Raw genomic sequence first — 20,797 nt, 5'->3', positions numbered from 1 at the left:
CAACCAGGATATCTGCTCTATCACGTCATCCGCGTGCTGTACCTCCTTCTGATAGAAATACAAACCCAAAACACACTGCAAAATAAATTACACGACGATGCTCGCAAAGTCCGAGCTTCTGTTTAATCAAATTCAAATAAAGAATCTGATAAAAGTAAAAATTTTTCTTAATAATATTAAGTAGTATCTGATCTAAAATTTAATAGCATTACGTGTTTATTAATTAAACGCGATTTTAAAGATAATCGCACAGCTTGAAATAAAATTATCTTTATAATTTTTAATGATATTAATATAAATTCCTCAAAGTGTCTTTAAAAACCACAACGCATGTCCACTCTAACAAACTGCTCATGTTCATCATTTTCTGTCGCAAGGCGAAATTATAACCCGTTCCGTGAAACAGCAAACAAACGCAACGAGAAACTACATTGCGTTTATCGCTTCATGAATATACTAATTTTGAATACACTTGTCATGCAAATTTCTGAATGTATTTGCTTTTTATCAAAAGAGCAGTACAAACTTTTTAAGCGTTTCAATGTTCACGATATACGTGGGTAGTCTGAAAAGTTTTGAGCCTCAAACAGTATTTTTTTCAGACTACCCTCGTATTTATAAGTACTAGTTCATAGTAATATAATCTTAATATTTTTCTGTAATAATATATACCTATATATATATTTCTCCTAAATTAAATACTATTAATTCTTGTACCTCTATTTGGCGCAAAATTTTAATGCTATTAAATAATAATATTAATTTCTGCTATTAATTATCTTTCTCAATGAGCCAGTATAAATAATTAAAAACAAAAGAAGACTTGCGGAGATTCTCTTCAATTAAAATTCATCCCAGATTCAAATGGCAATATCTTTTTTTACTTTCATAAATGTAATTTTTCTAATTTATCGTTAATTATATATAATTTGTGGTTAAATCTAAAAACAGAGACAATTTTATATATATATATATATATATATATATATATGGACCGTCGTCATTGCGTGGAACTATCACTACAGCGGTGAGACTATCTCACTATTTTCTCTTGATGTCGTTGCACGCGCGATAATACGTGATTGTCGAGTTACTCTGCTTCATTCTTCTCCGCAGTAAATAATATCAAATCTCTAGATATGTTATAAAACTTTATGCCACGTATTTTTTATAAATATACAATTTCTTTTTAAGTGTTTCGCAAATTCATCAGGTGTTTAGCGTACACCATTCGTCAGGATAATCGGACGCGAATGTTTCCTCTTCACGTCTTCGTTCCTTTCTCGACATTTATAGTCACTCCATTGAGTTCGTCCTGGATTTGTTGAAGTGTCTTGCCTTTCGTTTCGGGCAAGAACAATACCGTGAAAAAGATACTAAGGAAGCAGAATCCTGCGAACATCCAAAAGGTCGCGTACATGCCATGGAATGCCTTATCGAGATTGCTAGAGAACTTGGTGGTGACAAAGGCCAAGAACCAGCAGACGAAAACCGTTATACTGGAAGCATTAGCCTTTACGTTCGAGGCGAACATCTCGCCCGTCATTGCCCATGGAATTGCACCCCAGCCTACGCTGAATGTGATAATGAAGATGATGAGTGAGACCACCGGCAACCAGGATATCTGCTTTACCACGTCGTCCGCGTGCTGTACTTCCTTCAGGTAGAAATATAAGCCCAGGGCAAACTGCAAAATAAATGCCTGCTTACACGACAAACTCGTAATAAAAGACTTTTGCACTTAAAATCAAAATTTGCATAACAAGAAATTCAGTGTATTCTCACAATTGTTAAAATCATTAAACTCCCAGAGTATACAAAGATATCTTCCAAAGTACCTAATAACAACAAAAAAAACACTTCGGGTTTCAAAAGATCCTAAACGAAAGAATTTTTTCAACTCGTTTCTGCGTGTGTTATCGTCGCGCGTCTGCCTACTGTCGCGCACAAATTATGTAATCGTTCACGGTCCGATGTATTCCATCGCATTCCATCGGAAAACGTAATAATGACCCGTACGTATAATTATGCTCTACCTTCCTCGTCTCGCATTGCAATGTACATCCGCGTGATTCGCTGTTATTACATTTCCTACATCAGGCAGACATTATCGAAGACGAGGACTTTACCGTGTCGCGCGTTTATCTTTATCCGATTTACAGAGAAAATCGTGACTCGATCCTCTTTGTCAGGTAATTAAGTCGTTTGCGTCGAGAATGATTTCCTCGAAGGTGAGATAAGTGATAAAATAAGGAGTCATTAAATGCCGTAATTTGCGGCATTAGTAGCAAGTGTAATTATGAGTGCCGATCGTAAACGCACGGCCAGAAAATGCATTTAACGATCAGCATGCTATCAGTGAATATGAGAATTAATCGGCACGCGAAAATTCACGCTAAATATGTACAAGTTATCGTCAAAAAAATATTTATAGAATATAACTAGTAGAGTCAGTATTAGATTAATATACATTACAAAATTTAATTCTTCTCTAATTTATCTCATTAACGCCACGATTACGATGCTTGCAAAATAAGCTTCTGTTTAATCAAATTTAAATAAAGAATTTAATAAAAATTACAATTTTTATAGTAATATTAAATATCTAATCTAAAATGTAATTAAAATTTGATAATCAATTTGCTGTTTATCAAACAAAAAAATAGTACGAGAACATTACAAAAGCTTCAATGCAAGACATATTAAACACTAAGTCACATAGATATTAATTCGTTTCAAACTATCATGCTTTAAAACTAAGTGTACATTGTATAATTAGTATAACTCTATCGGTTATGCAATGTTTTATAAATAATTGCAACTAGTTTCTTAGAAATATAAGGCTCGACATGATGGAACAAGCGTATACTTTCTATAGTAACATATTTCTAATATTTTTTATATACGATATTCTCTCTTGTATATTTCTTCTAAATTGAATACTACCAGTTGTTGCATGTGCCTATATTTAAAGTAAAACTTTAAATATAATTGATTTCTACTGATAATTATCTTTGTCAATGAGGCAATAATTACTCACCAAACTGATTGTCTCTCCGATGCCGGAGAAAACGAGAAGTATCTTTCTACCTGACCTATCAACAACCACGGGTGTCACTATTGACGCTAACACCTGCACGACTCCAATGACAATCGGCGCTATCTCCATTGGGACGAGACCTCCGGCAGCTGTAAAGATACTTTGCATGTAGTACTGCACCACGGTGATACCGGTAAATTGCTGGAAGGAAACCATGAGACATGTGTAGACCAACGCCTTGAAGTTCGCTTTCACTTTGAACAGTTCCGAGATACTGGCTTGATTCTTGAAAGCCTCGTCAAGTATCACCTGAAAAATCGAAAGCGAGACGAATTTATTAAGCAATAAATATAAAAATTGGAGTGCGTAACAATTCGCCTAAAATATTCTGAAATAAATAGGATAATAAAACGACCAAATTATTATTAAAAAATAAACTTTCAATTTACACTGAAGCAAATTTGCTGTCCATTTATAGTCGGGTCTTGTAATTCCTCAAAATTGTATTCAATGTTAATTTCTTTTGCAATAATATTTTATTTTGTGACTGTTCCAACGCTGAAGCTTTAGCTATTTTTTCTCGTGTAATATATAGTCGCGTGCAACCTGCAGTTCTGCGAGACTCTGCACGTCAATTATAACTATCCCTCATTGTTGTTTAAGATCAAGGAACGGCCTTAGCCGCGACTTCGTTTGTCTAACGTGATCTGACGGACAATATGTACTCGGATGTGTTCATCAACGATCGCGTACATGTTCGTAACAGTGCAGGTAACATTAGCAATTACCTTGTCGCTCGAGAAATCTACGACACTATAAACGGACACGTTGCAATTAGAAATTTATTAGAATAGTTTATACCGATCACATATTTTCCGGACAGTTTTTCAGAAAACTAAATATTCCAACAACTAGAATTTCTTAACAAAGATGACCCAAAGAGAGGGTCGAAACGTACGCGAGTCCTTATATATTTAATTGTAATGATAGAGATTGTGCAAGAACAAATGCGCTTGACTCTTATTGCCAAACTGCAAAATATATTTATTCTTAACAAAGAATTTGTAGAAGTTCAACTAAGAATTGAATTATGTTTCTTTACTACTAAGAATTTTAAAATTTTGGGATTTTTTTAGAGCAGAGGTTTTATAAGAAAAAAATATAGTTATTAATTATTACTTTGCTGACTTACCTGTATTTCATCGGCCTCCTTCTCGACAGCTGCTTCGGGTTTACTTCGAAGCTTCGCTAGAGATGCGATTGCCTCATCTCTGTGGCCTTGACTGAGGAGGTAGTACGGAGATTCCGGCATCATTATGAAACAGACGAAAAAGATCACCGGCAAGATGGCACATAGGATCCACAAGACCACGTAGCTAACGAATGGCCCAATAGAATAGGAATATAGGATACCGATCGATTCAAAGAGCGGGAGAAAAGAGCCTAACGCTCCCCTGATAGGCGTCTGAAAAGATATAACAATCGTTATATATCAACTGTTAGTTCGTTATTATATAACAAACAATATAATTATTTTAATATTTCTTAACAAACAAAGACTTGAAATAGTATCATTATTTATTCCAGTTATGTTCATGGATCCTATACGAGAAGCAAGATAAATCTTTTTTAAATTATTTGAAAACCCAGCAAAAAAAATTTATGAACAAATTGATTAGACGATACAATTTATACACATTAAATTAAGTACCAAATAATCGTCATATTTTACACAAAAAACAAAAAACACGATATCTTAAATACTATGCGTAGAAATGTTTGTATACTCATTCAAAATAAATTTACCTCAGCGATTTCGCCACAATACATAGGAAGGATTGTAAACGTGATAGCTATATTCAATCCAAATATAAATCTAGCGACATAAAGCTGTGCGATGTGATGTGCAGTGGCGACGAGTGTCCACCCAATTATAAACGGCACCATAGAAGATAGCAATGTTCGTTTACGGCCCCATCTATAGAAACAGAAAAAAATCAACTTTTCATCGTCTTTAGTTCAGTCCTCGTTAAGAATTTGAATCTGATACGTGCTTTATTTCTTTTTAAAGATTGGTTCCTTTCTTTAGTTTCAAACTTGTAGGCTTGGGAAATAGGACGCATAGTTAAATTGCTATATTTCGAAATTATTCGTGCGTGCAATTGTAAATGATTAATTTATATAACCATACTTGTCTCCGAGGTATCCCGCCACGAAGCTGCCGAAGAAAGCACCGACGGCCACCAGAGATCCTATCCAAGAACCCTGTTCGATGGTGATCGGCGATCCCAAAGGTCCGCCATCGTCTTGCAATTTAGGGAGGACCGGACTCGTCCACCCCTCAGCTGCACCGGCCGCAAGAACACATAGACTACCTGTGATTGTACAAAATTCCAGGATGTACAAATGGAAAGTACCACGTTGTCAACGTTAAGTAATTGCTGGAATATTCGCAACTTCTTCTCGTGCTTAATTAACGTATTATATCATTTAAATGTTTAATTATTAAACTTAGATGTTTATTTTGTCAAAAAGAAAACTCTTAAGGGAGATATCTGACTGTCTCGAATTATTGGAAGTTTTGCCGGCAGAATGAAGAGCGCACAGTTATAATAATGCGAATAAATGTTTAATATTCTAACTACTTAATAGGTACAATGTATAACTATTTAATAATGTTCGTGGCATTGATCAAGAATAATACTTACGTCTTTAATGGAATTCTAGTAAACGTATAAAATAAACATATCTAATCCGTAATGTTTTTGATAATATCGCTTGCGCACTTATAATTAAATCTACTTAATCGCTGAATATATAGTATGTATATGTTTGTTTGATATGATCTTATCCGCGTATTGAAAATGAGATAATGCTCTTTAGCACGCGATTAAAATTGAGATTACTTCATCCAACACAAACAAAATCTCAAATTATATTTTTCATTCGTCTAATGCGCGATTTGGCGTATTATAGAACTTCCCAATTACAATCGAAAACAACCCAGACAACATGGATGTCTAGAAGAGAATTAAAATAATATCCTGAAGACGTCACAAATCGGAACATCTTAAAGACGTTAAAAAGAAAGACAATTTTATAAGATAACTTCAAAAATTATATGATGTCCCTTAATTAAATCTACACTATATGACAAAACATGTTATATAGTAAAGTTATACAATTTTGTTACAAAAGTTACAACAAGAGAAGAAAAAATGTTATATACCATTTCTTTTTGCAACAAGTTGTATACATAATATGTTTTGCTACATAATATGCTTTTTTTTACGTATAGTGTAGACGCAACTTTACAATACTCTTCGAAGAGCGCGCAATCATTATTTTACTTGCGCACTCAACGTTGACGATTCTTACGTAAGCAAGATACAAGACAAATTTATTCGCATTTGTGGATCGTCGGCATTGCGTGGAACTATCACTACAGCGGTGAGATTATTTCCTCTTGATGTCGTTGCACGCATGATAACACGTGATTATCGAGTTACTGATTTTCGTCAACTTTCTCATTGATAGCGTCTGACACGAGCATAGCTGATACTGATTTTATCTACTGTTTACAGGTTTACACAATTAATCCGTGCCAAGTATTATCGCGAATATACAGATGCACATAGATTATACGCGCCCTGAATCATCGCTTCGCAATGTGAAACACGAATATGCCACGAGATAACATGAATAAGAAAAGGGCATGTTTGACACATAATGCTTCCATTTTTGATCGTGAAAAATTTCCAAATTAATAATTATTTTTATCTGTAACTATATCATTCATCAATCATACCATGCACATGCCGAACGATTTGACATTTCTCTTATCGTTTAATCAGCCACGATAAGATTTATCTTACAACTTCAGATTGCGTTATAAATCTATTTACTTTATAGTGGAATTTATAAGGCTAATAACTTAGAAATTCAGAAATAGAAATTTAAATATCAAATAATTAAAGTTGCGCTTTTAAAGCTTCCAGCACAAATAACGTTTTCCAATACAGTTTTTAAGCAATTAAAAATAAATATACAATTAAAATTCTCAATTAAAATTTAATTATTTTAAAGAAATACATGAAAAATAGACTCCAACAAATAAAAAAAAAAGAAACAGCATTTTGACAATGGATTAATTTGATTTTTTCCCTCGAGGATGTAACTCACTTTATTGACAGACGCGGACTTACCCGCCGTAGCAGCCAGGAACTGAGGGAGCTTGGAACCTTTCTCTGTCATTTCTTCAAGACAGCGATGGCCGACAGTGCGGGTCCTATCGCGTATGTTCAACTCTACGGATTCTCTAACTAGGGTGTATAATACGCTGCCGAAGGAAAACTCACTGGTGCAGGATTGTAGGCATAATCTTTATAAGAACGCTCTATCTGCTCATTGTCTCGAGTGGGAGTTATATTCTCTAACCGTCTCTCTCTCTCTCTCTCTCTCACTCATTTCTTTTGCCGCTTCTTGCAAAGCGCGATTTCAATCGCCATCGCTGCAGTGTGCAGTGGTGAGGGATGCAACGACCGACGTCTCAAGATTTAGACCCTGAAACAAAGCACCATGGTTAAGGTCGCGCGGCGTCATTAACGGTGTCTAGAAAATTTCCTCATCAAAAGGATACCTTTGATCGAGACGAAGTTGTGTTATAAAAGAAAAAAGGAATACACCGGAATTTATTTCCGAATTTTACTCAGAATCTCGTTAAAATGCTGGATTGAATCCAATTTGTGATTTTGATCATCAAAATGTTTGTGAGGGAATAAGAGTTCTACACCAATTTACTTTAAAATAATAGGTAAGATAGTAACTTAATCTTTCCCAATACATTCACATAATTATTCGTAATATCTTCTATTTATCAAGAAACTAGATTCAGCTTTATAATAAATAAGGCAATAATGACGCTGAAATAGCAGTCATAACGACAAAATTAATTAATTATGTTTTATAAAATGTAATAAAAATTACACTTGTATTGTAGATATTAAATTACAAAGCTTAAAAACATTATATTTTGTTTATAAATCAATTCGTATTTTGTGCAAGATGATTTATCTTCAAGAATGATTAGATTTACTACAGTTATTTTAAAAAGTAAGATAATTTAAGTTTGCTTTTAATTATTAGTAATATTAATAGGCTTTAATTAATAAATTATCTCTCGATCTCAATACAAATATAAGGTTGAGCATTAGAAATATGTAAATTAAAATGTTATCTAAATTTTCATCATATATCGCCACGATATCATAAAGCATTTATATTTGTATTGTCACACGCGTTAGGAATATTTAAAAATAATATACTTCACCTGAGCTCATGCTCCTTCTTGATCAGCATATTCGTCCATTCGTCGACGATCTCTGCCTCGAGTTATCGCACATATTCATGATCCTATGCTCCCAGGGTTATCCACGGCCCCTTTAATGCAGAATTCCAGAGACAGTTTCTGGATCCTGGAGCAGCTCCAGCGAGAGTGAATACTCTCGGAACTTCAGCAAAGAGTATCTTCGCCTCTTCCCGCTTAAACCCTCAGTACGTGCTCCTCAAACTCGAATATAAATTCCTCAAGTATTTGAGAAGTTTCTGACATAACTTGGATAATTAACGTGAATTAACTAATAATACAATGTTTATGTATTATTTCTTAAAATTAATTTGTTCAAGTAATTATAATATTTTAAATTGTATGTAAATTATGTAAAAATTATGTCTTCTCTAGATGGTTAAATATATCGATAACTGTCTTGTTGTTGTTAAAATTTTATTAAAAAATATTAGTCATAATAAAGTTACTTTATATTTCTCCCTCTCTCTTTCTCTATTTGCACGTAATTTTATCAATTTATTGGCGTTTTAAAGATATCAAATTTAAACGATATTCGACATTCTTTTAAATTTTGATATCTTTGTCGTTGTTAATAATTACGTTTTTTTTTTCTATGCAGACGTATTACAAAATGACTGGTCTCTAATCGGTGAATAAAAAATACGCCACAAAATTAATCTTTTTTGTTCTCCATTTTACTTTTACACGCCACGTCCAACACACGCAATACTAAATCTTAATAAAATACAAGCAAAAGAGTCTTATTTTTGCTCCACGTTTCCTAATAACGGATCAAATAGGAACTTGCTTGAAAACGTAGTAACGTTTACTGGCACATCATACTCTTTTTACGCTAGAAAACGAAGATTATAGTGCATACAATAATACGTAACGAAGTATCGCAAGGATATTTATAAATATGCACGGTATGACTTGCATTATATACACTTGCATTATATTATTGCTATGAACCGTGTTAGTTATTGTGTAAAGGTTTTTGGAAAACAAGTATTTTTGGTTCCATGTAGAAAATAACAAAATTATCTCTGCGTACATATGATATGTAAACAAAAATAAAATACAATTTTCGTTTTACTCTTTATAAATTTTCATTTATCGTTCACTTCATTTAAATCATCGAACCATTGTTCGTTAATTAATTCGTTTTTCGTTTTTTTTTTTGTGATTAAACCAATATTACTAACAGAAGACTGAACAGTGGTCCAAGCTCATCGAAGACATTCCTTTTTTTACCTATATTTAGATATAATTATATCTGTATAAATTTGTGGCAGTGGTATAGGCACATATATTATCCGCATTTCTCTGCATGATTCTTCTCCACTGTATAATGATAGCAAATCCCTAGATGTTATAAAACTTTACCCTACGCATTTTTTACAAATATCTAATCACTTCAAAGTGTCTCGCGAATTCATCAGGTATTCAACATATACCATTCGTCAAGATGATCGAACGCGAACGTTTTCTCTTCACTTCTTTGTCCTATTTTCGACGTTTATAGTTGAAGTCACTCCATTGAGTTCATCTTGGATTTGCTGAAGAGTCTTGCCCTTTGTTTCGGGCAACAGCAATACCGTGAAAAAGATACTAATGATGCAGAAACCTCCGAATATCCAGAAGATCACGTACTTGCCATTGAACGCTTCTTCAAGATTGATGGAGAACTTGGCCATGATAAAGCTCAAAACTTTGCTAAGGAAAACAGTTATAGTAGAAGCTCTAGCCTTGATGTTCGAAGCGAACATCTCACCCATCAATGCCCACGGAATTGGACCCCAGCCTACGCTGTACGTGGCAATGTAGACGATAAGCGCGACCATCGGCAACCAGGATATCTGCTCTATCACGTCATCCGCGTGCTGTATCTCCTTCAGATAGAAATACAAACCCAGAGCACACTGCAAAATAAATTACACAACGATGCTCGCATAGTAAATAGCTTCTGTTTAATCAAATTCAAATAAAAAATCTGATAAAAGTTAAAATTTTTCTTAATAATATTAAGTGATATCTGATCTTAAATTTGATAGCATTTCGTGCTTATTAATTAAACGCGATTTTAAAGATAATCGCATATTGCTTGAAATAAAATTTATCTTTATAATTTTTAATAATATTAATATAAATTCCTCAAAGTGTCTTTAAAAAGTACAACGCATGTCCACTCTAACAAACTGCTCAAGTTCATCTTTTTCTCTCGCAAGGCGAAATTACAACTTGTTCCGCGAAACAGCAAACAAACGCAACGAGAAACTACATTGCGTTTATCGCTTTATGAATACACTAATTTTGAATACACTTGTCATGCAAATTTCTGAATGTTTCTGCTGTTTATCAAAAGAGCAGTACGAACTTTCTAAACATTTCAATGTTCACGATATATTTATAAGTACTAGTTCATAGTAATATAATCCTAATATTTTTCTGTAATAATATATACCTATATATAGATTTCTTCTAAATTAAATACTATTAATTCTTGCACCTCTATTTAACGCAAAGTTTTAATGCTATTATTACTAATTTCTGCTTTATTAATTATCTTTGTCAGTGAGGTCGTATAAATTATTAAAAACAAAAGAAGACTTGACGAGATTCTCTTCAATTAAAATTCATCCCAGATTCAAATGGCAATATCTTTTTTTACTTTCATGAATGTAATTTTTCTAATTTATCAATTTGTGGTTAAATCTAAAAATAGATCGAGCAATCGATTTATTACTCACTGGCGAAGAAAAAGTATCCTATCTGTTCCAAAAATAGAGACAATTACTCACCGAACTAATTGTTACTCCGATTCCAGAAAAAATAAGGAGCATCTTTCTACCTGATCTGTCGACAACAAAGGGTGTCACCATTGACGCTAATACCTGTACGACTCCGATGACAATCGGCGCTATCTCCGATGAGACAAGACCTCCGGCAGCGATAAAGATATTATGCATATACAACAGCACGACACTGATGCCAATAAGCTGCTGGAAGGAAACCATGGCACATGTATAGGTCAACGCCTTTAAATTCACCTTTACTCGATACAGATCAGATATGTTGGCTTGATTTTTGAAAGCCTCGTCTAGTGTAACCTGAAAAATCGAAAGCGAGACAAATTTATTAAGCAATAATGATGAAAATAGGAGCGCAATCGTTTGCCGAGAATGTTTTAAAATAAATGAAATTATATAAAGGCCAAATTAATGCTAGGAAATAAAGTTTCAGTTAACTAAAATTTGTCACTTGCAATCTGAGTTTCTACTTCTTCAAAATGGTTTTTAACGTTAATTATTTCTGCAATTGTATTATATTTTGCGATTGCTTCAACGTTGAAGCAATAGCTACATTTTCTTGTTCATTATATAGTCGCGTACAACTGAAAAAGCACCCTGCACAGTTGTGCATACCCAGTTATAATTATCCCTAACAACTGTGTGATATCGTTTAAGATCCAAGGAACGGCATAAAACCTTGTATATCTGACGCGATCTGACGGATAATATACACTCGGACAAGCGTTTAACTACTACCGAGTACATGTTCGTAACAGTGTAAGTATAGCATTAGCGTAGACTACTTTGTCACTCGAGAAATCAACGAACCCATAAACGGCTGTAATTAGTAATATTTACTAGAATAATTTATACTAATCGCATATATTTCGTACCGAGTTTTTCATAAAATCGAATATATTCCGACAATTTAAATTTCTCAAGGGAGAATTATATTAATAGGAGGCCAACAGAAAGTCGATTTAATTCTTTGCGCTTAAGAATCTTGAGATTCTCTTAGAACAGAAGCTTTTATGAAAGAAAATTATGCCTTGCTGACTTATACATACCTGCATTTCGTCGGCCTCCTCCTGGACAGCCGCTTCTGATTTGTTTCGGAGCTTTGCTAGTGATACGATCGCCTCTTCTCTGCGGCCTTTGCTGAGAAGGAAATACGGAGACTCCGGCATCATCATGAAACAGACGAGAAAGATCACCGGCAGGATGGCACAGAGAATCCACAAGATCGTGTAGCTGACGAACGGCCCAATAGCGTAAGAATATAGGATCCCAATCGTGTGAAAGAGCTGGAGAAAAGATCCCAACGCTCCCCTGACAGAAGTCTGAAAAGATATAACAATAGTTCGTTATTATATAACAAGCAATTTAATTATTTTAATATTATTTAACAAACAAAAGAGCCAGAGAGATTGAACAGTACAAAAATTTATACACATTATATATACGTTATACCAATTTTAATCATCATTTTTTAAACGGAAAACAGAGGAAAACATGATAGTGCTTGAAAACTCTGAGTGTAAATGGTTGTATCGCTTGTACATGTGCAAAATAAATTTACCTCAGCGATTTCGCCACAATACATAGGGAGGATTGTGAACGTGATAGCCGAAGTCAATCCAAATATAAATCGGGCAACATAAAGCTGCACAATGTGTCCTGCAGTGGCGACAAGTGTCCATCCAATTATAAATGGCACCAGGGAAGATAGCAATGTTCGTTTACGGCCCCATCTGTAGAAAAAGTCAACTTTTTATCATTTTCAGTTCATTTGCCTTCGTCAAGTGTTTGAATTCAATACGAGCTTTACACTTTTTCATGAAAATTTTCTTTTTTCTTTAGTTTTAACTTATAGATAGTGCTGCAAAATAGGACGCATAATTAAATCGCTATTTTTGCAAAATTATTCATGCGTGTAATTAAATTGTTAATTTATATAAACATACCTATCTCCGAGATATCCTGCCGCGAAGGTGCCGAAGATAGCACCGATGGACGCCAGAGATCCTATCCAAGAACTCTGCTCGCTGCTGATCGATGACCCCAAAGGTCCACCATCCTTTTCTAATTTGGGTAGGACCGGACTCGACCACGCTCCAGCCGCACCAGCCGCGACGACAGATAAACTAGCTGTGATTGTACAAAATTCTAGGTTGTACAAATAGAAAATACCAAGATAAATAATTGCTGGAGTATTTACGTAATTTCTTCTCGCGCTTAATTATAACGTACTATTATTTTTTAATTATATATTAAAGCTGGATTTTTGTTTTGTTGGAAAGGAAAAGAGATATCTATCTGTCTCGAACTGTTGGAGGTTTTACCGGCAGTGAAGAGTACATAATTATATGATAATGCGAATAAATGTTTAATATTCTAATAACTACTTAATAGATACAAAATATAAATTCTTAATGTTCACGGAATAACTGAATAATAATACTTTAGAACTTATACCTGGAAGGGGAATGAAGAATCGAGCCCATTATTGAGCCCTGCGTCCAAGAATGTCCAATGTTGGGTGCGAGACAGAACCACGTTTATAAAAAAAAAGAAAAAGATGCTTGGGATGTTTGGGACTTGGACACAGATCTTTTCCACAGGAAGCATAGGCAATTCCTCTTCCAGGTATATACGCTCAATGTTCTAAGGATAATACCAATGTCTTTAATGGAATTCTAGTAGACATATCAAATCGGTAATGTTTTCGATAAGACCGCTTGCACACTTTAATTGTAATCAAATCAAATCAACTCAACTCTGCTTATGTTATTGTACGTCTGTTTGATATGACCCTCTCCGCTCTCTATATTAAAGATGAGATATTGCTCCTTACCACTCGATTTTAGTTGATATTATCCCATCCAACACAAACAGAATCTCATATTAAATTTTTTGTACCTTAAACGCGATTTAGCATGAAACTTGCTAATTATAATCTAGAACATCCCACACAACTCTGACACAACACGCATGTCTAGAAGACAATTAAAACAATGTTCTAAAGACGTGACAAATTGGGAGGTCTTAAAGACGTTAGAAAGAAAGAAAACTTCGTACGATATCTTAAACGTCCTAAAGTATTTTAAGATGCCTTTTAAATAACCTATAAAACGCAATAATGGTCTTTAAAGAGTGCACAATCCTCAATTTGTCTGCGCACTCAACATCGGCGATTTTTTTCATTCGCAAGTAAGAGACAAATAGAATCTTCGCATTCGTGGATCGATCGTCATCATTGCGTGACAGCGATAAGACGTACTATTCCCTCTTGATGTCTTTGCACGCGGGAAAATATGCAATCGTAGAGTTACTAATTTACGCTGAATTTCGTAAATTACTTTCTTATTGATCGTGCTTGACACGAGATAATAGTTGTTATCTATCGCTTACGCGATAAATCCATGCCAAGTATTATTACGAATTTATATAGATTCATAGATACGCGGCCGAAATCATCGCTGCGCAATATGAAATACGAATGTGCCACGAGATAACGTGAATAGAGAAAAAATATTTGGCACGATGCTTTATTTTCGATGAAAAATTTGATGATTATTTTTCGGTAACTAATGTAACACTATATCATTGTCAATATGATTATATTGGAATTTAAAAGTCTAATAACCTATTTTTTTAGAAATAGAAATTTAAATATCAGATAATTAAAGTTGGGCTTTCAAAACTTCTAGCACAAATAAAGGCTTCTAATACGTAAAAAAAAAATACGTATAAAGTAGACTTCAATAAATAAATAATTAAAAGCAGCGTTTTGACAATGAATTAATTTGATTTCTTTTCCTCAAGGTTGCTGCCCTTTATGGACAGACACGGACTTACCCGCTACAGCAGCCAGGAATTGAGGGAGCTTGGAACCTTTCTCCGTCATCTCTTCGAGATAGTGATGACTGACGATGGTCCTGCCACTGGTATGTTCAGCTCCACTGTTTTTCTGACTGGAGTATATAATACACCGAAAAGGAACTCACTATAGGTACAAGCATAGTTTTTATAAGAGGGCCCTATCTGCTCATCATTGCCTCGAGTGGGAGTCATATTCGCGATCTCTAATCGTCTCTATGTCTCTCTCCCACTCTTTTTTTTGCCGCTCCTCGCAAAGCGTAATCTCGATCGCGGATCGATCGCCGTCGCTGCGGCGATGCAACGACCGATGTCTCAAAACCTAGATCCTGAAACGAGACCATGGTCATTGAAATGCTAGATTGTATGTTTGTGAAGGAAGAGATATTCTACCTATTTAAAATAATATGTAATATAATAACTTATAATCTTTCCCAATGCATTCACATACTTATTTGTAATATCTCCTTTTTACCAAAAAATGAGATTCAATTTTATAATAAGTGAGGCAACAATAATGCTAAAATAGCAGCCGCATTAAAATAAGGAAAGCAATGATAAGCAACAAGTATACACAGTATTTCGAAATATGTATTTTATTTATTTATTTAGTTATTACTCTAACAATTATATACAAAAATATACCGTTATGTATTAAAATATATGCACCACAGACAGTTGATATGTAGCAGATAAAGAGTAGAGCACTGTCTTGAATAAAGTCTATTATTTTTTTTTTTTAATTAATTTGCCATTCGTACAAATTCGTTTTGCGAAAGGCAAAAGGAATCTTATAGACATTGTCATTCATCATTTATTAATATATAGTAGTGTTTTTTTATATATATATTTTATAAGAGATTATTTCAAAACGTTAGTATAATTATGTACATTAAAAATTGTTTATAAAAATCCCTAGATATATTATAACTTTATTCTACGTATATTTTACAAATATCTATTCTCTTCAAAGTGTCTCGCAAATTCATCAGGTGTTCGACATACACCATTCGTCAGGATTATCGAACGCGAGCGTTTCCACTTCACTGCTTCGTCCTCTTTTCGACGTTCATAGTCGAAGTCACTCCATTGAGTTCATCTTGGATTTGCTTAAGAGTCTTGCCTTTTGTTTCGGGCAACAGCATTACCGTGAAAAAGATACCAATGATGCAGAAACCTCCGAATATCCAGAAGATCACGTATTTGCCATTGAAAGCTTCTTCAAGATTGACGGAGAACTTGATCATGACGAAGCTCAAGCCTTCGCTAAAGAAAACAGTTATACTAGAACCTTTAGCCTTGATGTTCGAAGCGAACATCTCACCCATCAATGCCCATGGAATCGGACCCCAGCCTACGCTGTACGTGGCAATGTAGACGATAAGCGCGACCATCGGCAACCAGGATATCTGCTCTATCACGTCATCCGCGTGCTGTACCTCCTTCAGATAGAAATACAAACCCAGAGCACACTGCAAAATAAATTACACGACGATGCTCGCAAAGTAAATAGCTTCTGTTTAATCAAATTTAAATAAAAAATCTGATAAAAGTATAATAATATTAAGTGATATCTGATATTAAATTTGATAGCATTTCGTGCTTATTAATTAAACGCGATTTTAAAGATAATCGCATTGCTTGAAATAAAATTTATCTTTATAATTTTTAATGATATTAATATAAATTCCTCAAAGTTTCTTTAAAAACTACAACGTATGTCCACTCTAACAAACTGTTCAAGTTCATCATTCTGTTGCAAAGCGAAATTACAACTTGTTTCATAAAATAGGGAGTAAACTTTACGACTTTACCGCATTACGTTTATCGCTTCATGAATACACTAATTTTGAACACACTTTTCATGCAAATTTCAGAATTTTCAGAATTATCTGCTGTTTATCAAGAGAGTAAGTATACGAGAACTTTCTAAACGTTTTAATGCACGATATATTAAGTACTAGTTCATATATTCCTGATATTTTTCTTCTTATATTTAACGCAAAGCTTTAATGTTATTATAATTGATTTCTGCTACTAATTATCTTTGTTAGTGAGGCAGTATGTACTCAGTATCAATAACAAAATAAGATATGACGAGCTTCTCATAATTAAGTTAAATTACATCCCAGGTTAAAATCGAATTAATTTTTTCTTATTTTCATGAGTGTAATTATTCTAATTCATCGTTAATTATATAATTTAAAGTTAAATCCAAAAATAGAGACAATTACTCACCGTACTGATTATCACTCCAATTCCAGAAAAAATAAGGAGACTCTTTCTACCTGATCTGTCGACAACAAAGGGTGTCACCATTGACCCTAATAGATGAACGACTCCGACGACAATCGGCGCTATCTCCGATGAGACAAGACCTCCGGCAGCGATAAAGATATTATGTATATACACCAGCACGACACTGATGCCGATAAGCTGCTGCAAGGAAATCATGGAGCACGTGTAAATCAGCGCCTTTAAGTTCACTTTTACTCGAAACAAATCCGAGATCCTGGCTTGATTTTTGAAAGCCTCGTCAAGTGTAACCTGAAAAATCGAAAGCGAGACCGAATTTATTAAGTAAAAATATGAAAATGGGAAGCGTAATAGTTTACCTAGAATATTCTAAAATAAATGGAATAATATAAAGCTCAACTTATCGCTAGGAGATAAAGTTTCAGGTCAATCGTAGCTTCTAATTCCTCAAAATGGTTTTTAATGTTAATTATTTCTGCAATTATATTATATTTTGCGATTGTTTCAACGCTGAAACAATAGCTACATTTCCTCGTTTATTATATAGTCGCGTACAACTGAAAGAGCATTCTGCAGTTCTGCAACACGCTGTATAGCACGCAAGGCATAATTGTCCCTCACAATTGTGCGACATTGTCGTTCAGAATCAAAGAAACTGTCTGCGATCTCGTTTGTCTGACATGACCTGACGAACAATATACACTCGGACATGCGTTTAGCTACGATCGAGTACATGTTCGTAACAGTGTAGGTGGATAGCATTAGCATAGACTACTTTGTCACTCGAGAAATCAACGAATCCATAAACGGCCGCAATTAGCAATTTTTATTACAATAACTTATACCGATTGCATATTTTTCATACCGAGTTTTTCATAAAATCGAATATATCCCGACAATTTGAATTTCTCAAGGGAGAATTAATATAGGAGGTCAACAAAAAGTCGATTTAATTCTTTACACTTAAGAATCTTGAGATTCTTTTAGAGCAGAGGATTCTATAAGACAAAATTACCAGCTTTACTGACTTACCTGTATTTCGTCAGCCTCCTTCTGGACAGCCGCTTTGGATTTGCTTCGAAGTCTCCCTAGTGATGCGATTGCCTCTTCTCTGCGGCCCTGGCTGAGAAGGAAATACGGAGACTCCGGCATCATCATGAAGCAGACGAAGAAGATCACCGGCAGGATGGCACAGAGAATCCACAAGACTACGTAACTGACGAACGGTCCTATAATGTAAGAATATAGGATGCCGGTCGCGTTGAAAAGCGCAAGAAAAGAACCCAACGCTCCCCTGATAGAAGTCTAAAAGGATATAACAATAGTTCGTTATTATATGTGTAACAAGCAATTTATTTTAATATTATTTAACAAACAAAAGAGCCAGAGAGATTGAACAGTATATACAAAAATTTATACACATTATATATACGTTATACCAATTTTAATCATAATTTTTTAAACGGAAAACAGAAGAAAACGTGACACTGCTTGAAAACTCTGAGTGTAAATGGTTGTATCGCTTGTACATATGCAAAATTAATTTACCTCAGCGATTTCGCAACAATACATAGGAAGGATTGTAAACGTGATAGCTAAATTCAATCCAAATATAAATCGAGCGACATAAAGCTGTGCGACGTGATGTGCAGTAGCGACAAGTGTCCATCCAATTATAAATGGCACCAGAGAAGATAGCAATGTTCGTTTACGGCCCCATCTGTAGAAAAAGTCAACTTTTTATCGCCTGCAAAATAGGACGCATAGTTAAATCGCTATTTTGCGAAATTATTCATGCGTGTAATTAAATTGTTAATTTATATAAACATATCTGTCTGCGAGATATCCGGCCACGGAGGTGCCGAAGATAGCACCGATGGACGCCAGAGATCCTATCCAAGAACTCTGCTCGCTGCTGATCGGTGACCCCAAAGGTCCACCATCCTTTAATAATTTGGGTAGGACCGGACTCGTCCACGCTCCAGCCGCACCAGCCGCGACGACAGATAAACTAGCTGTGATTGTACAAAATTCTAGGATGTACAAATAGAAAATACCAAGATAAATAATTGCTGGAGTATTTACGTAATTTCTTCTCGCGCTTAATTAACGTACTATTATTGTTTAATTATATATTAAAACTGGATTTTTGTTTTGTCAGAAAGGAAACTCTTAAAAGAGATATCTGTCTCAAAAAAGAAAGATAGAACGATGTTTGTGTCGACTTGTGTCGCTTGCTGGAAAGCTCCCAATCGTTTACGCGATAAATCCGTGCCAAGTATTATTACGAATTTATATAGATTCATACAGATACGCGCTCGAAATCATCGCTTTGTAATATGAAATACGAATGTGTTACGAGATAACGTGAATAGTGAAAGAATATTTGGCACGATGCTTTATTTTCGATGAAAAATTTTTATGATTATTTTTCGGTAACTAATGTAACTATATCATCTATCGATTATACCACGCACTGAATGATTTAACATTTCTCTTATCGTTTAACCAATCAGGATAAGATTTACATATCTTATAATTTTTTATCACGTTGTCAATATGATTATATTGGAATTTAAAAGTCTAATAACCTATTATTTTATAAATAGAAATTTAAATATCAGATAATTAAAGTTGCGCTTTCAAAACTTCCAGCACAAATAAAAGCTTCTAATACGATTCTTAAGCAAGTAAGAATTAACAAAACAATTAATAATTCTCGGGTTGAAGTTGAATTATTATAAAAAAATACGTATAAAGTAGACTCCAATAAATAAATAAAAACAGCGTTTTGACAATAAATTAATTTGATTTCTTTTCCTCAAGGATGCTGCCCTTTATGGACGCGAACTTACCCGCTACACCAGCCAGGAATTGAGGGAGCTTGGAACCTTTCTCCGTCATCTCTTCGAGATAATGATGGCTGACGATGGTCCTGTCACATATGTTAAACTTCCCGACTGGAGTGTATAATGCACCGAAGAGGAACTCACTATAGATACAGGGTTGTAGGCATATTATTTATAAGAGTGCCCTATCTACTCATTGCCTCGAGTGGGGGAGGTCGTATCCTCGATCTGTAATTGTCTCGATCTCCACGTCTCTCTCCCACTCATTTTTTTTTTGCCGCTCCTCGCAAAGCGCGATCTCGATCGCCGTCGCTGCGGCGCAGGCGATGCGGGATGCAACGACCGACGTTTCGAGACCTAGACCCTGAAACGAGACGCCATGATCAAGGTCGTGCGGTGACACCGCATAACGATGTCTAGGGCTTAGGAAACTCCCCGAGACCGAAAGAAACAGATCGAGTTATAGAAAAACAAAGGGATAGACGGGAATTTATTTGCGAATTTTACTTTTAGGATCTCATTAAGGTGCTAGATTGAATGTTTGTGAAAAAAGAAAAATTCTATCTATTTAAAATAATATGTAATATAGTAACTTAATCTTTCCCGATGTATTCACATATTTATTCGTAATATC

The 20,797-nt window shown here is 34.6% G+C and overlaps 1 protein-coding gene and 2 pseudogenes across 1 annotated transcript; all 3 read right to left on the bottom strand.

The window, feature by feature from the left end:
* Positions 1 to 1,258: 1,258 nt before the first annotated feature.
* Positions 1,259 to 7,441, bottom strand: LOC139822244 (trehalose transporter 1-like protein). Its single transcript, XM_071793866.1, has 6 exons — positions 7,246 to 7,441; positions 5,232 to 5,415; positions 4,847 to 5,018; positions 4,233 to 4,505; positions 3,041 to 3,349; positions 1,259 to 1,687 (listed from the first exon to the last, which is right to left on the bottom strand). Exons 1-6 carry the CDS (start codon positions 7,292 to 7,294, stop codon positions 1,265 to 1,267), a joined length of 1,410 nt encoding a protein of 469 aa, XP_071649967.1. The 5' UTR covers positions 7,295 to 7,441; the 3' UTR covers positions 1,259 to 1,264.
* A 2,421-nt stretch (positions 7,442 to 9,862) lies between these two features.
* On the bottom strand, positions 9,863 to 15,253 carry LOC139822235 (facilitated trehalose transporter Tret1-2 homolog; annotated as a pseudogene).
* Positions 15,254 to 15,752: 499 nt separating this feature from the next.
* Positions 15,753 to 20,796, bottom strand: LOC139822036 (facilitated trehalose transporter Tret1-2 homolog; annotated as a pseudogene).
* Position 20,797: the final 1 nt, after the last annotated feature.

The sequence above is a fragment of the Temnothorax longispinosus genome, chromosome 1 (genome assembly GCF_030848805.1).
Source record: "Temnothorax longispinosus isolate EJ_2023e chromosome 1, Tlon_JGU_v1, whole genome shotgun sequence".
Taxonomy (NCBI): Eukaryota; Metazoa; Arthropoda; class Insecta; order Hymenoptera; family Formicidae; genus Temnothorax; species Temnothorax longispinosus.
This window is presented reverse-complemented; position numbering and strand designations above follow the sequence as displayed.

Bases quoted from the DNA above. Each gene is read 5' to 3' on its own strand.
- LOC139822244 (XM_071793866.1), bottom strand. From the start codon at position 7,294: ATGACAGAGAAAGGTTCCAAGCTCCCTCAGTTCCTGGCTGCTACGGCG. The intron at 5,019-5,231 runs GTATGGTTATAT...CTGTTTCTATAG, and splicing joins GCGGGATACCTCGGAGACAA to ATGGGGCCGTAAACGAACAT. The intron at 1,688-3,040 runs GTGAGTAATTAT...TTTATTTTGCAG, and splicing joins TCGGAGAGACAATCAGTTTG to TTTGCCCTGGGCTTATATTT.